This window comes from Frankliniella occidentalis, unplaced genomic scaffold (assembly GCF_000697945.3).
Source record: "Frankliniella occidentalis isolate FOCC.00 unplaced genomic scaffold, Focc_3.1 Scaffold231, whole genome shotgun sequence".
Classification (NCBI taxonomy): domain Eukaryota; kingdom Metazoa; phylum Arthropoda; class Insecta; order Thysanoptera; family Thripidae; genus Frankliniella; species Frankliniella occidentalis.
Genome location: NW_026267357.1, coordinates 236,578 through 251,115, shown reverse-complemented (window position 1 = coordinate 251,115; position 14,538 = coordinate 236,578). Strand labels below are relative to the sequence as shown.

At 40.6% G+C, this 14,538-nt stretch overlaps 1 protein-coding gene across 1 annotated transcript in view; it reads left to right on the top strand.

The window, feature by feature from the left end:
- Nucleotides 1-14,538, top strand: part of LOC113214434 (uncharacterized) — a gene marked incomplete in the record, with an annotated part of 51,156 nt that overhangs the window by 5,717 nt on the left and 30,901 nt on the right. Inside the window, 1 exon segment of the mRNA XM_052272928.1 lies at nt 2,929-3,188. Coding sequence (XP_052128888.1) covers nt 2,929-3,188 — 260 coding nt within the window.

Sequence of the window (14,538 nt, the reverse complement as noted above, 5' to 3'; positions counted from 1 at the left end):
CCCGCCGCTCCTCCGCGCGCCCGCCCCCACCACCGCTCTCTGTCTCCGTTTTTGTTCTTCTTAATTCCGGGCAGCGCTCCATTGAAATACCCTATAAGGCATTCCGGTAAAGCTGAAATGCAGAAGAATGCAGGGAACAAGGAAACGGAAGTATCGTGTAAAAGCATAGTGATTTCCGTTTTCTTCTTCCTCGCATTCTTCTGCATTTTAGGTTTCCCGGTATGCTTTATCAGAGCGGGCTAAGGGAGGGAAGGGTTCAGGAAGAACGGTAGTTGTTATACACTGCTGTAAACAAAGATATCAGGACGAGTGATACAGGACGAGTGATATTGCGATGCCAGTGTTACTTTTTACCAGTATAGCTTTACTTTCCACTCCTAAGTGTACTAATGCTACAACCTGAGGTACTACTCACAGTTGAAATTGTTAACATTTATTTGTATGAACAGGAGTATAGGTGAGAACTATATCTATAATGCTGGACTAAAATTTAGTGAATTTACTTGTAATCAGCTTATTTTAGCGTTGTGTGTGTCAATTTATGCGTTTTGGGGCCAACCCTTAACTTAAACTCTTTCATTTGTTTAACTTTAATGTTATAAACACTTTTTAGTATTCAAATATTCAGTCGAACACTTAAAAGTTTACAACCTTGTGTTGAACACTTGCATGTGCACGCCAGTTGCACTCTTCTTTGAGATATCGCGAAACCTGTTACGCGAGACGTGGTCTGGCGTACATCTACCTAGTTAAAATGGGCATTAGCTCGCTGGTTTTGAACGAAAATCTCTCGTTTCCCACTACACGGAAAAAATGACTTTGTTGTGGGGATCAGTTCTGTTTGGTAGGCTAAATAGACCGTTCCGACAGTGCGCTTTTTGAGAAGAAATGAAAATTCGGGACCGGAACCAGGACCTGAAGTGCGCTAATTTTTGTCATTTGAGAGAGCAGTTCGACCTGAATGACCTCGATTAAATCTCTAGTAACTGTTAATAGACCCTATTCGGTCTCGACTCCGGGAGAAGAAAACAGGAATCCCGACCGGTGTCGCAGTGGAATAGTACCCCGCACCCCCCCGGTACAAATCACCTAAGGTATTAGTACCCCCCGGTATAAACCCCCTAGGACATTTATACCCCCCCACAAGACCCCTAGGGTACAAATGCCCCAGGGGATTTACACCGGGGGGTCTAAATCAGTCAGTGATTTTATACCCCTTATACCAGGAGGGGGGTATAAATCCGTCAGGTGTTTTATACCCCCCCCCTATGCCGGAGGGGGGTGTAATATTGACGGGTCAGGGGATTTATACCGGGGGTATAAATCAGTCAGTGGTTTTATACCCCCCTATACCAGGAGGGGGTATAAATCCGTCAGGTGTTTTATACCCCCCCTATGCCGGAGGTGGGTGTAATATTGACGGGTCAGGGGATTTATACCGGGGGTATAAATCAGTCAGTGGTTTTATACCCCCCTATACCAGGAGGGGGTATAAGTCCGTCAGGTGTTTTATACCCCCCTATGCCGGTGATGGGGGGTATAAAATTGTCAGGACAGGGGATTTATACCGGGGGGGTATAAATCAGTCAGTGGTTTTATACCCCCCTATACCAGGAGGGGGTATAAATCCGTCATATGACGCCAAATCTTGCTGTCTTATGAGGCCAAAATGTGGTGTCTTTTAGGGTTTGGCGTTCATAGGATGCCAAAATTTTGCCTCAGAAGACGCCAATATTTTAGCGTCAGCACGCTACCCCATTTACACTGTATACAACATATTACACTGTAGTTCAAAGTGATACTTTTCACACATTTTCGTGTGATAAAACGGCCCGTGAGATTCCCACAATTTACTCTCCTGGGGAAGGGGTAAATTTTTATCACAAATTTTATGTGATGCCTATTGCAAAATAATGCGATGGTTTCGGATTTTGTACAAAACGGTGTGAATGCTCATCGCACAAACCTGTGATACATAAAAGTATCCGCTCAAATGAGTGATGGTCATCACAAATATAAGCAATGAATTTAATGTTGTACTTTTCCTGCGATGATCATCACAACATCGTGCGATATTTCTGTATCACAGAAAACGTGTAGTCTGTATCACACTCTGATTTACAGTGTAAGCATCATAAAACATGGAACTTTAAATTTTGTTGTTCAAAGAAAGTGGAATCTGGCTTCGGCTTGCGGTTGGAAGCCTCGTATTTCGTGTGCTTGGGTTACCTTTGTGGTGACTAACCAACCATGTGACCCATGTGCGTAATTGACCACAAACTGAAACACACTGAAAACTTGGCGAAGAATTTGTTGATTTGGTCGTATTGCAAAGGATTTAAGGTCTTCACATTGCAAACCAGGCAAGATTTTATAGTACAGACTTTCCCTCTTCTCTTCATAAATTTAAGCGACTTACAAGGGAACCGCGCCAAGTGTAAATTCCCGATTTTCATTCTACTTTGGAAAATTGTTGGTCTAAATGTGTCTTCGAAGGACACATCAATTTTTTTTTTGCTCAAATTCATATTTAGGGGTTGGGGCATTCGTTCCAAAAGCAAAACTGTCGTAATTTTCGCCCATACACTGTAAGTCAGAGTGTGATACTGACTGCACGTTTGTTGTGATACAGAAATATTGCACGATGTTGTGATGATCACTGCCTAAAACTCATTGCTTGAATTTGTGATGACCGTCACTTATTTTAGCGATACTTTGAGGTATCAGAGTTTTCTCTTAATGTGTATCACACCGTTTTGCGATTAAACCGGAATCATCGCATTATTTTGCAATAAGTAGTATCACTCAAAATTTGCGATAAAAATTCATCACTCATGTCACATCATTCATGTCTCCGGCCACCTTACCCTTCTTGTAATTTGACAATTTCACAACACATACTAAATTCCATTTTGCTTTCTGTTGCAGCTTGGCCGTGCTGGTAACGACGGACGGAGTGCCGCTTATGGGCCTCCAGGTGCTCTGCGACGGCGCTCCCCTTAGCGCCGTCTCCACGACAGACCCGTCCACCGGTTTGTCGAACCTCAGGTTCGTGGCGACCAAGGCCGGCCGCATGACCTTCCGGCTGGAAAACGCAGCGGTGAAACCGGCGCTAAGTTTCCGGCTGCAGCGAGCGGAGATGGGCGTCGACGACTCATGGGCGGACCTGACGGCCGACCGCATTAAAGGTGAGTAGCCTGAATGCACCTTGGCCTGGCCCGGCCAAGTGCCTGGATCGCGTGGCTGCTGGCTGCCCCGATAATGCACCGGGCTAGTTGGCTCAGCCAATAAAATCCAATTTAATTGGCTGAGCGATAGCATAGCCTATTACTCAAGTGATGATCAAAACGTTTCACGTCTGTCTGTTTGTAATCACGATAATTCGAGAACGGACGAGAACGGATTGGAAGCTCCAATTTTCAGGGTAACTTTGTATCTTGGAGAGTCCTAGTTTTACATAGGTCAACCTGAAAGTCCGAGGAGGGTGGAACTGGACGCAAAATGTGTACATCGGGAAAAACAATCGCACACAATCCGAAACAATCACATACAATCACGAAACAATCACACACAATGAAATCAAAATCTGACACAATGTTGCTAAATGTATCACAATATTTAGCCGACCATCTGAAACAATCTGAAAAAAAAAATGAAAAAAAATCCGATCGGAAACAATCACTAGGGTAAGGTGCCCTATTGTGGCCACTGTCCCATTGATGGCCACTTTTCTCGATTTCCAGCCAATCTGGTTACTTTAAAATCTCGGCCTCGAAGTAGTGTTCTAGTAAGGTCCCTACTTGGGGCATAATAAGCCAAACTACTTCACAGGTTTTCTTCGTAGGTGCACTTGGGAGATATTCGAGAATGTGCACCCACTAACTTGCGTGAAAATCACGCTGCTAGCAGACGCTTGCGTGAAAATCACGCCGGAGGCGTGAAAATCACGCTTGCCCCAAAGCTGATTTAGCTGAAAAGAACGGCATAGCCCCACGTCGGCCTGTTATTGGCTGTTTCATAAAGTCAACTGCTAACCAAAACAACTCTTTTTACGCTAACTGCGTGAAAATCACGCTCGCATCCTGTGAACTCCGAATCCACCTTTAAGGTGGCCATCATAGGGCATCTTTCCCTACATTGAAAACAAACACTCAAAATCAAAAACAAACACTCAAAATCAAAAACAAACACACACAATCGAAACCAATCACACAAAACCAAAAACAATCACACAAAATGGAAAACAATCATGACACAATTTCTAAAATAATGTCCCCATATTTATCCAAAAATCTGAGACAGACAATCGTCATCACAATCATAATCACACACAAGCACAAACAATCTGAAACAATGATTGTCTAGACACAATCATGCGTACACTTTTTTGGTCAGTTCCACATCCATCGTGATAGTTGTACAATCACCTGCCGTTGAGAGCCCCACATTCTGGCAAAGCAGTATAAAAATTGTCTGTTTTCGTGGCGCATGTTGGGCGTTTTTTGTGGAGAACAGTAGGCAAGATATCGGAAATATATCCTTGAATCTAGATTCTAGAAGGTCTAACCTTTTCAGCGATCCCTCGGAAGCTATAATCCGGTTAACCGTTTTCGATTTAGGGGTTTTATAAGTAGGAAACACCAAAGTGTCCGACATAAGGGCGCTAGTCTGAAGTTAGGCCATGACTACGAATATTGGTGCCATGTTCATTGTGGTGCATGTCAGAGATTAAGCTCCCTTTTCATTTTAGGTATTTACTACCCAAGCAACAGCAAGTAGTCTACTTCCACCGCTAAAGAAAATCAGGGTATAATTTTGGCAGTATTTTCATCATTATAAATCTTAGAATCAATGTCAGGGTTGCCACGCGTCAGGTTAATCAGGATTTTGTCACGGTTTTTAAAAGTTGTCAGGATATTTAGGATAATGTCAGGATTTGGAGGTACACTGTAAAACTTTAAGTCGTCACATTACGACAAAGTCACTGCTTAATTTTACTCATGAATGGTTCGTCACAAAGGGTGAGATAACTGTTTTGTCACGTGATAACTTATTCGTGAGATCTGATAAATTTGCTGTGTCGTCACATGATGGTATGTCATGTGATAAATATTTCGTCACTTGGATGCGGGAAATTTTTTAAAAAAGAAAATGTTTGAAATGAAAGTTGCGTACTCTCATTTCCCATATACACAAACTTCAACTTACATAATAAACTTCTACATACATGGGCATTGAATTTATGATAGTATTGGATTAAGACATATCACAACATATCCTGCCGAAAAACATTCTTGTAGACAATACATTACCAAATAGAAACGTTGACCTGAAACTATTCCTCTTTAAATTCTTTACAATCGAATTTCTGTTGCAGTTATAAGGGAGCAATAATATTAGTGGAATCGTCACCAATGGTTGCAATTCTGAGGAGTCTTGAATGTAAAGCAAAAATTCGTGGTAACTTGCAACATGTCATGCATCTATTGCATCTATTTAATTTAATGTATCTGACAATTCCAAAGCCAAAACACACTCACCTAGCACTCACCAATCTTTTTGAAATTAGCTGACTAAGTTACAATGGTTAGGTGCTCCTGAATATAGCTGCTAGCAATGCTCACAATTTACTTGCTAAGTATGGAATTCGGAGAGACATACCCACAATCACATCCATAGGTTTAAAAACACTACAAAAATAGCAACAGTGGCGAGGTTGCAGCTAAAACCAAACCAGGACGACAGTCATTAACCTATCAGACACACAAAAAAAAAATTAGTCACAAGAGTGTGGTTAGGCACTGTCTGTTTACCTGATTAAGTGTTGTGAAATATCGAGTTTGAAGCACAGCTGTATCGAGTGCTTTGCTCACAGAATGTTGATAAAAGTACAGATAAACCACAATTTATAATATCGAGTGCTTTGTTTTCACAGAATGTTGATACAAGTACAGAGGTACCTAAACCACAAATCAAAGTTCACCACTCTAAATCATTTCTCTTACTACGTTGTACCCGACTCGAAAACCGTCTGTACAACGCGTTTTGGATCCATTATTTTCAGTATTTTTCAATCCTAAATTGGGAAATATTTAGAACGCCTGCCGCTAAAATGTTGCCATGCTGAATGGAAAAGAATCAGCAGACGAAAGTAAGCAACTATATGATTCGGCAATTTCTCATTACTTTGTTCTGCGTACTATGAGCGCGGTTATTTGCAGTTCAAAAGAACCGGCGGTCCCGTTTGCAACAAAAGTATACGTCCCATGAAACAGTCCGAAAAAGAATTATTCGCGAATGGCAACTAACTACTGTAACAACGCCAAGTGTACCAAATTCATTCCTTCGTGTGTGGATATTTTGGAAGGCAACTCCCCTTCGGAAACCTTACCTTTTGCTTCTGTCAATTTGGCTCGATGAGGTTAAAGTTTCTCAATCACCAACAAGGTCAGGAAATGCAGACATGGTCATTAAAGGAATACTAGGAGATTTTAATCCTTACAAGTAAGAGGTTCAAAGAAAATAATGACTAGTTTAAGTTCCAACTGTACACTCTATTTAAAAGGAATGTTTTTTTTAACTTGTTTACTTTATTCTGATTCTCAAATGAATCTCAAACCTTCAAAACATATATTACTTAATCAGTGAATAGTTGTAACAAAAAGCGTAGGAGACATCATTAGAACAAGTGAAAAACAAGTGAAAACTAGTTGCAGTAATTATATCGTTTCCAAACATATTTATTGTTTCGGATTGTACTGCTACTAATTTTTGATAACTTGTGACGAATAATCTGATGTATTTGGGACTATTGGTGTGTCACGTGACGAATGGTTCATTTAAATGAAATGACAAATGCTACATCACATTGTGACGAATGTTTCTTGTGATGTGACGATTGTTTTATCTCAGCCCCTGTGACGAATAATTTGTAGCAATATTTGTCGTCACATGACGATGCAGTTTAACAGTGTAAAAGTGTCAGGATAAATTGTTAGAACCGATTATCGCCCTGATACCGAGGGGCCCCCAACTGTGGTCTGCCGGTGTACACATGATGTAGGCTTCCCGGTTTTCCTGAGTTTTCCTTGGGTTTCCCTGGTCGTCTAGAGGTTTTCTTGGTTTTCTTACGTGTTATTCGGTCTTCCTAAGTTTTTTTTTCTTGCTTTCTTAAGGAATATCAAGGCTTCATTAGGTTTTCTTCGATTTTCTCTTGGTTTTCCTGGGTATTCTCTTGGTCTTCCTTGATATTCTCTTGGTCTTCCTGGCTTTCAATGTTTTCCAACTTTTCTGGTCTCTCAAGAATTTTTCTGGTCTTCCGACGAATTTCTCAGTCTTCTGTAATTCAAAGTGTGATACTTTTCACACATTTTCGTGTGATACAATACCCGGAGTGATTCCCTTGATTTATCACTCCTGGGGGAGTGATGAATTTTTAGCACAAATATTGTGTGATACTTAACGCAAAATAATGCGATGATTCTGGATTTATTGCAAAACAGTTTGATGCACATTGCACAAAACTATGATGCCTCGAAGTATAGCTCAAATAAGTGATTGTTATCAGAAATGTAAGCAATGAATTTAATCTTGTACTTTTTCTGCGACGATCATCACAACATCGTGCAATATATCTGCATAACAGTAAATGTGCAGTCAGTATCACAGTGTGATTTACAGTGTATTGTCACACTTTGTTAGAGCTCTGACAGCGCATTTTCTAACACCACCGATTTGTACAGAAACTCGGAGTAGTTTGTCACTAATTTTTTGTACTTCTTGCTGATCTCTCTCAGACACACTGTAAAAAATCGCGGGTAACTTATTGTGTCCTGAAAGCCCACAATCTTTTGAAATCTGGACTAGTAAACATGTTTAGCGTTGCCAATGCGTTGCCTCTAGTTGAAATAATGCTACACTCAAAACAAGGGCATCATTAGCTGCAGTAGATCATAGGCTTTCAAAAGCTGAGTTGGTGAAATTTCTAAGCACATTGGCTTCAGAGGAGATAGCTTCGCCAGCCAGCGCGTCACACATTTTAACGTACTTAGTTGCTACTCCATTATAGTTCTACTCCATGCAAACACGATTGGCGGGAGGGGACGGGAGCGGTGCCCCGGCTCGTCTCGTCCCTTCTCCCCTCGCCCAGTATTGGTCGACGCCAGCGCCACTGGCAGCTCGTCTGGTACGACGAATGTGCCGTCATTCCGTGGCCCCCTCAGACAGCTTAGGGCCGACACCCGAGGGGGCCGCCACTCCTGAAATCATGTGTACGCCCCCCCTGAAATCCTCCCGAAATCATTTGAAATCCACATGCAATCATGAAATCATGCGTAATCTGCCAGCAAATTTTAGTCTGAAATCCTTAGGTCATGTAAAAACCGCCGGAATCACGTGAAATCCGCCGGAATCTTGTGAAATCCGCCGGAATCCGCTGAAATCATCTGTAATCCTTCAAATCAGACATAATCTGCCGGCAGGTTTTAGCGTGAAATCTTCTAAAATAATATGCAAAATCCGTGAAATCATGTGAAATCACGCAATCTTTGCAATCATGTGTTCATCCAAAGAGAGAGTGGTGGCCCCCTCGCCGACACCGGATTAACTAAATCGTGGTTCCAAACAAACTCAACATGATTGCTTATGATTATTAAAATACATTCTTGCACGCACAGCATCATATAACAAACTATGCAACACTTAAAAATGAGGGAGTGGAATACTATTTAGCAGTGCAATATTCATTTTTGCTGTTTCAAAATATGTACTAGAACAACCTTACACAATTTCACAAGGGTTAAACGAAGTTTGGTCTGCTTGAAAATATCTTTAAGCAGTATCATTAGCTAAATAGTCAAAATCCTATCACATTTTTTCGCTACAGCCTTAATCCTATCACTCAGCTCTTTGCTTCTGATGTCAAAATTTTTGGAAACTAGACTTTCCGAGATTTTGTTTCCTTCAACAAAACAGAGGTTACATTACCATCTGACCCAAGTGAATAAAAGACTTCCTTGATTCCGTTTACCTTAAAATAAACATGTGTCAATAGGTATACAGAAATCCTTCTAAAAATGTCAAATCACAGTACTCTAACTAAGAACTCCAGTTTTGATAACATGCAAATCATCTGCGGATAGTTCTTTTTTTTTTTTTTTAAATTTTGCAGAGTTGACCCTATTCTGATACAGGGGGGGGGGGGGGGGGGGTTGCTTAAATTGTGCCATCTTCAAGATAGGTAGAGGTTGAACTGACTTTTTCCAGGAACTCGGAACTCCACCTAATCAAGATGAACCTGACTCATTAGTTACCTTTGCACATTTCCATCGAAACAGGCCTAGCCTGAAAAAAGATTGCAAAGAGAGTGTCAATTCGGCAAAAATCAGAAAAAAAAAACACAGTAAAAATCAGAAAACTTTAACGTTACATGTTAACAAACAGACGACCCGAATTAAAAAATCTAGTATAAAAAAATTGTTATTCATTGTTAGAACTGGTCCGTACGTCACGATTTGTGACTGACAGAGAGGTGCTACGTTTTTTTTTACAAAACATGACTAGACGCCTCTTGAAATTGCCAGTCTGGACAAGTATTGCAAACCAGCGTGTCGCCATCAGTCGCTCCCAAAAATCGCGTTACATACGGACATTTTAGACATATTTTTTGTGGAATTGCCCAACTACAGTTACGCCTACGCCTCTTTGTTCTGAGATTATGGCGCCCTTGTGCGTTGCTGTCGTATGTCTCTGCTAACAAGGGAAGCTTTCCAGGTGTAAAAACTCGGAAAACTTAAAGGTCATTGAAACTAGAAGTCGGATGGCACTTGATATTTTTCATGAGCTCAAAGGGCGCTTCTTTGACGAGTTGCCCCTAACAACACAGCTTTACATTTCTCAAAAAAAAAAAAAAAAAAAAAAAAAAAATTGAAAACCTTACTCCTACCCTATATAATGAAAAACTAAATGTGAGGTTCAGGAAAAATTTTAAGTGCTATCCAAATTCTACATAAATAACCTTAAAATTTCCTAAGTTTCAACGAAATCGGAGATTTCCACCTGACAAGGTTCCCTTCACTGTAATTCGAAGTGTGATACTTTTCACACATTTTCGTGTGATAAAACGCCCCGTGTGATTCCCACGATTTATCACTCCTGGGGGAGGGGTCAATTTTATCACAAATTTTATGTGATGCCTATTGCAAAATAATGCGATGATTTCGGATTTTCTACAAAACGGTGTGAATGCACATCGCACAAAACTGTGATACATTAAAGTATCGCTCAAATGAGTGATGGTCATCACATATATAAGCAATGAATTTAATCTTGTACTTTTCCTGCGATGATCATCTCAGCATCGTGCAATATTTCTGTATCACAGAAAACGTGTAGTCTGTATCACACTCTGATTTACAGTGTACCAATCTTTCCTATTCCTTGTCTCGTCACAGAGAACAGCATATCGTCTGTCAGGCTTTTTCACATAAACCCTTAAGTTCTTTACGTCCACGTTGTCTCTAACATGTTTTAATCCAAATCAAAGGGAAATATTTACCAAATTTTCAATCCCGTTGACCTATGGTAGTGAGCGGCACGTAGATGGCGCGTAGAGGAAATTATACGAAAGGTAGATGTATCAATATCAAGATAATATGGATGTTCGTTACAATCACTGAATCTGGATTTGTGATAAATTAACCTTCATTTCTGCCATAACTCGTTTTTTGCGATTCCTTCGATTTATCGCTTTTCTGGACATGATAAATTTTTATCGCAAAAAAACATGCAATAAAAAGTATAAGGGAAAGTTATCACAAAAATAATGTGATAATTTTTCATCGCAAGTTTTTGTGATAAACGTAAATACTAGCTCCCGTTATACACTAAACTTTGCGATGAAAAGTTATCATATTATTTTTGTGATAACTTGCCCTTACACTTTTCATTGCCTGTTCTTTTGCGATAAAAAGTTATCATGTCTATAAAAGCGATAAATCAGAGGAATCGCAAAATTGAGTTATCGCAAACTTTTGTGATAAAAGTATCATAGATCCAGTTTCAGTGATATTACAGACATTGATATGGAGTACCTTTACATAACTAGGTAGACGCGCCTGGCGCGGCGCACATATAGCTAGGCCTGCGGCGCTGACACCCGAGACGGGGTAATAGGAGTGTACATACAATTTTTCGAAATGAAGTCTTTTTAACGATTTAATCGACCATTTGATCATTTTCACCTCATTTTTGTCAAGAAATGCCCCCTCCCAGGGTTAAAAAACCATGACTGTCATGGCCAGATTGAGATTTTGACCATGGGAAATCAAAATTTTATACATGGACATGGTCTATACCATGGTGATCACCCATGCCCATATTGCCCATCTCACCAGCCATGATATTCTGCACTCGGTTGACCATGGACAACGACACAACAATAGACAAGTGGGATGTCCACACCATGGTCTACCTTGGCGTGTTCTTTAGATAGTGTCGTTCAGACGTGATTGCAGTGCGCCATCTCTCGGGAGCTCGCGACACTAGCGACCAGATCGTCGTTGTAAACACGGGCACCGGCATAGGTCACCAACTTTGTGGTTACGTATGCAGCTGCGTCGGTGCTTCCAAGCCTTTCAAAGTTTTCGTTTTAATGTAAACTGATGCTTGCACCTTCGAACGCCAGGTTGTCGTCAGAATGCCAATAGAAGGCCATGGATTTTTTTAGAATGTAAGTAACTGTCGTTTTTGACGTTCCTCTCTTTCCGACAAAACGACGACTAACTAACCTAAAAACGGATTCATAAATAAGTATTTACAAACTTAAGATAGCCGAGGGCAGATTTTAGATGTAAAGAACAATCGTGGATCTGGTATCTTCATATCCTCATTACACCACTGGTAAAAAACACTGTGTGAAATGCTTGGTTAGTTTGGTGATATAGGAAACATTTCAAGTATAGCCTAGGATCAACACGTTGAAATAATATTATTTGTCAAAAGTATCTAAATTTTACTTTTGGTAGTTCGGAAACCTTTAGATATCGTTCATTTTTCATGCCGAATCGAACCAGGCCAAAATTATATTCAACTTCGACATTTTACAGGGTTGTTACAGGTCATGGAAACCCTGGAAGTCAGGGAAAGTCAGGGCAAAAAATCGAGTCATGGAAGTCATGGAAAAGTCAGGGAAATCAATTGCCGAGTCATGGAAAATTATAAAAAATTAGAAAATTGCAAAATTTGCTAGCGTTACTAAGCTCCCGCGGGCCTTTACAATGGTCGAATTCATTGTTTGACATCCTTTTTATTTTTTTTCGCTCGCTTCGCTCGCGAGTATCTCTATTGATTGTTCCGTATATGCATTTGCACTGTAAATCCGAGTGTGGAGTGTGATACTGACTACACGTTTTCTGTGATTAAGAAATAATGCACGATGTTGTGATGATCATCGCAGCAAAAGTATAATATTAAATTCATTGCTCATATTTGTGATGACCGTCACTTATTCGAGTGACACTTCGAGGCATCACACTGTTTTGCAATAAATCCAGAATTATCGCATTATTTTGCGATAAGTATCACACAATATTTGTGATAAAAATTCATCACTCCCCCAGGAGTGATTAATCAAGGGAATCACACCGGGCATTTTATCACACGAAATTTTCGCCCATAGGGCTCTAGTTTGACGGTTTACCCCTTAGGAACCCATAAAAAAAAATTTGATAAAAATACATTTTGCGGCCTGTAGTTTTTGATTTTTTTAAAAGCCAATTTTTGAGCTAGAATGCTCATCTTCGAACTCGATCTGACTTTTCACGATACAAAACGACCCTGAAATTCCCAGATCGCTACCTCAATTCCTTCTCGAGTTCTCGTGCGGACAGACAGACACACAAACAGATTGAAACTTTTTCGGTCAGTGGAGTAATGGGCTTTGCTAATCGCTCAGCAAAAAACTTTGTTAGTGAAGTGTATCTCAAAATCTCCGTTTAAGATTTCAGGTACAACGCTTGGCCTTTAGTACCCTTTTATAAAAGATGTATTTAAAAATCTTCCGTCCGGTTTCGTCACACCTAAATGAAGACGTGGATTAGTTGTCTCCACCGAGTCTCCACTAAGTCTCCACTTTAACAGTCTTTCCACATCTATTCGAAGAAGTCTATTAGCCGTGTGAAGAAATGTCTGTGGTTTTGCGGTCGATGCAGACTCAATTTAGACGATTATAAACACATTCGATGGCAACAATACGTTTTATGGATATCTAATAGATGTCTATCTCTAGAAATCTACAAAAATAGATGAGTAAGAGGGAGGTCGATGAACTACAGATCTCCATCTGCGCTGTGGTTGAGGCCTTTGATGTGTCAAAGCTAACATCATTTGACTTAAAATTCAAAAATTCTCAGAGCTCGGCTGAAAAAAAGATTTTTATTTTAAACGCGAAAATGTAGAAAAAACACGCAGTGGTCAAAATTACTCTTTTGGCCGTTCCAGGTAATCTGGGTATCCCGGCCTTTCTGGTGTTACAGGTGTGGTTGTTGTAAGTGTGTGAGGTTGGTATGGGTTCGTATGCTCCCTCATTGATTGACGTACACAAAGCACATTGATCAAGGTGTGTATTATCGGTGTCTCTTCGGATGTTACAAGGTACACTATACACTACTGCGTCTACATCTTGACGCTAGCTCTGCTCCTCTCCAACTCTCCACCACGACTTCTCGACTAGGACTCTCGGCTACGACTGAGCTCCACTTTTACTCTCAGTCGGCGGCTGCCTCTAGGTGGCATCCCGCCAATAGGCTCGGCGGTCAAAGGTCTCCGCCTTTCCCTAAAAGTATCGTCAGTTGATCTCATACTAATAATATATACAGGAGGTGCGGGTGGGGGTCCTACACAGGGTGGCCACGCAACCTGGAAGTCAGGGAAAAGTCAGGGAAAAGTCAGGGAAATTGAACGTTGGTCAGGGAAAATGACTAAATCTTGCCCGAAATTGTTGTTTTCAAACTTTCGGTGGCATTTTCAATTTTTTGGGAGGCGAAAAGTTCCACTTAAAATATCTTTAAAAGTCAGGGAATTTGCCTAAAAAGTCAGGGAAAGGTCAGGGAAAAGTCAGGGAATTTGATAGCTCCGATTGCGTGGCCACCCTGGTGTTAAAACTGAGCGAGACGATATGCTGCTGCAGTAGTACTAACCAACTGACCATCTACCCATTGCAAAAGACAATTGTTAATGAAATTGCTAATTTTCTCCCCACCTAACCCTACACTGAGTCTGGTTTTGCGATACTTTTAATACAAAACCATGCGATAACTGGTGTTTTGCGATTCCCACGCTAAAGGGCATGATAACTCGCAAAAATGTGATAAAGGTATCACATTATTGTGATCAAATCATCACAAAAATTATTTTATTACAGTTTTTGTGATGATTTTATCACAAAAATGTGGTTCTTTTACGAGGGGGCCACCACTCGCGTAATCCTGTGTACAAGTGCCAGGGATTACACCAGTAATCCCTCGTAATCTCGCGTAATCC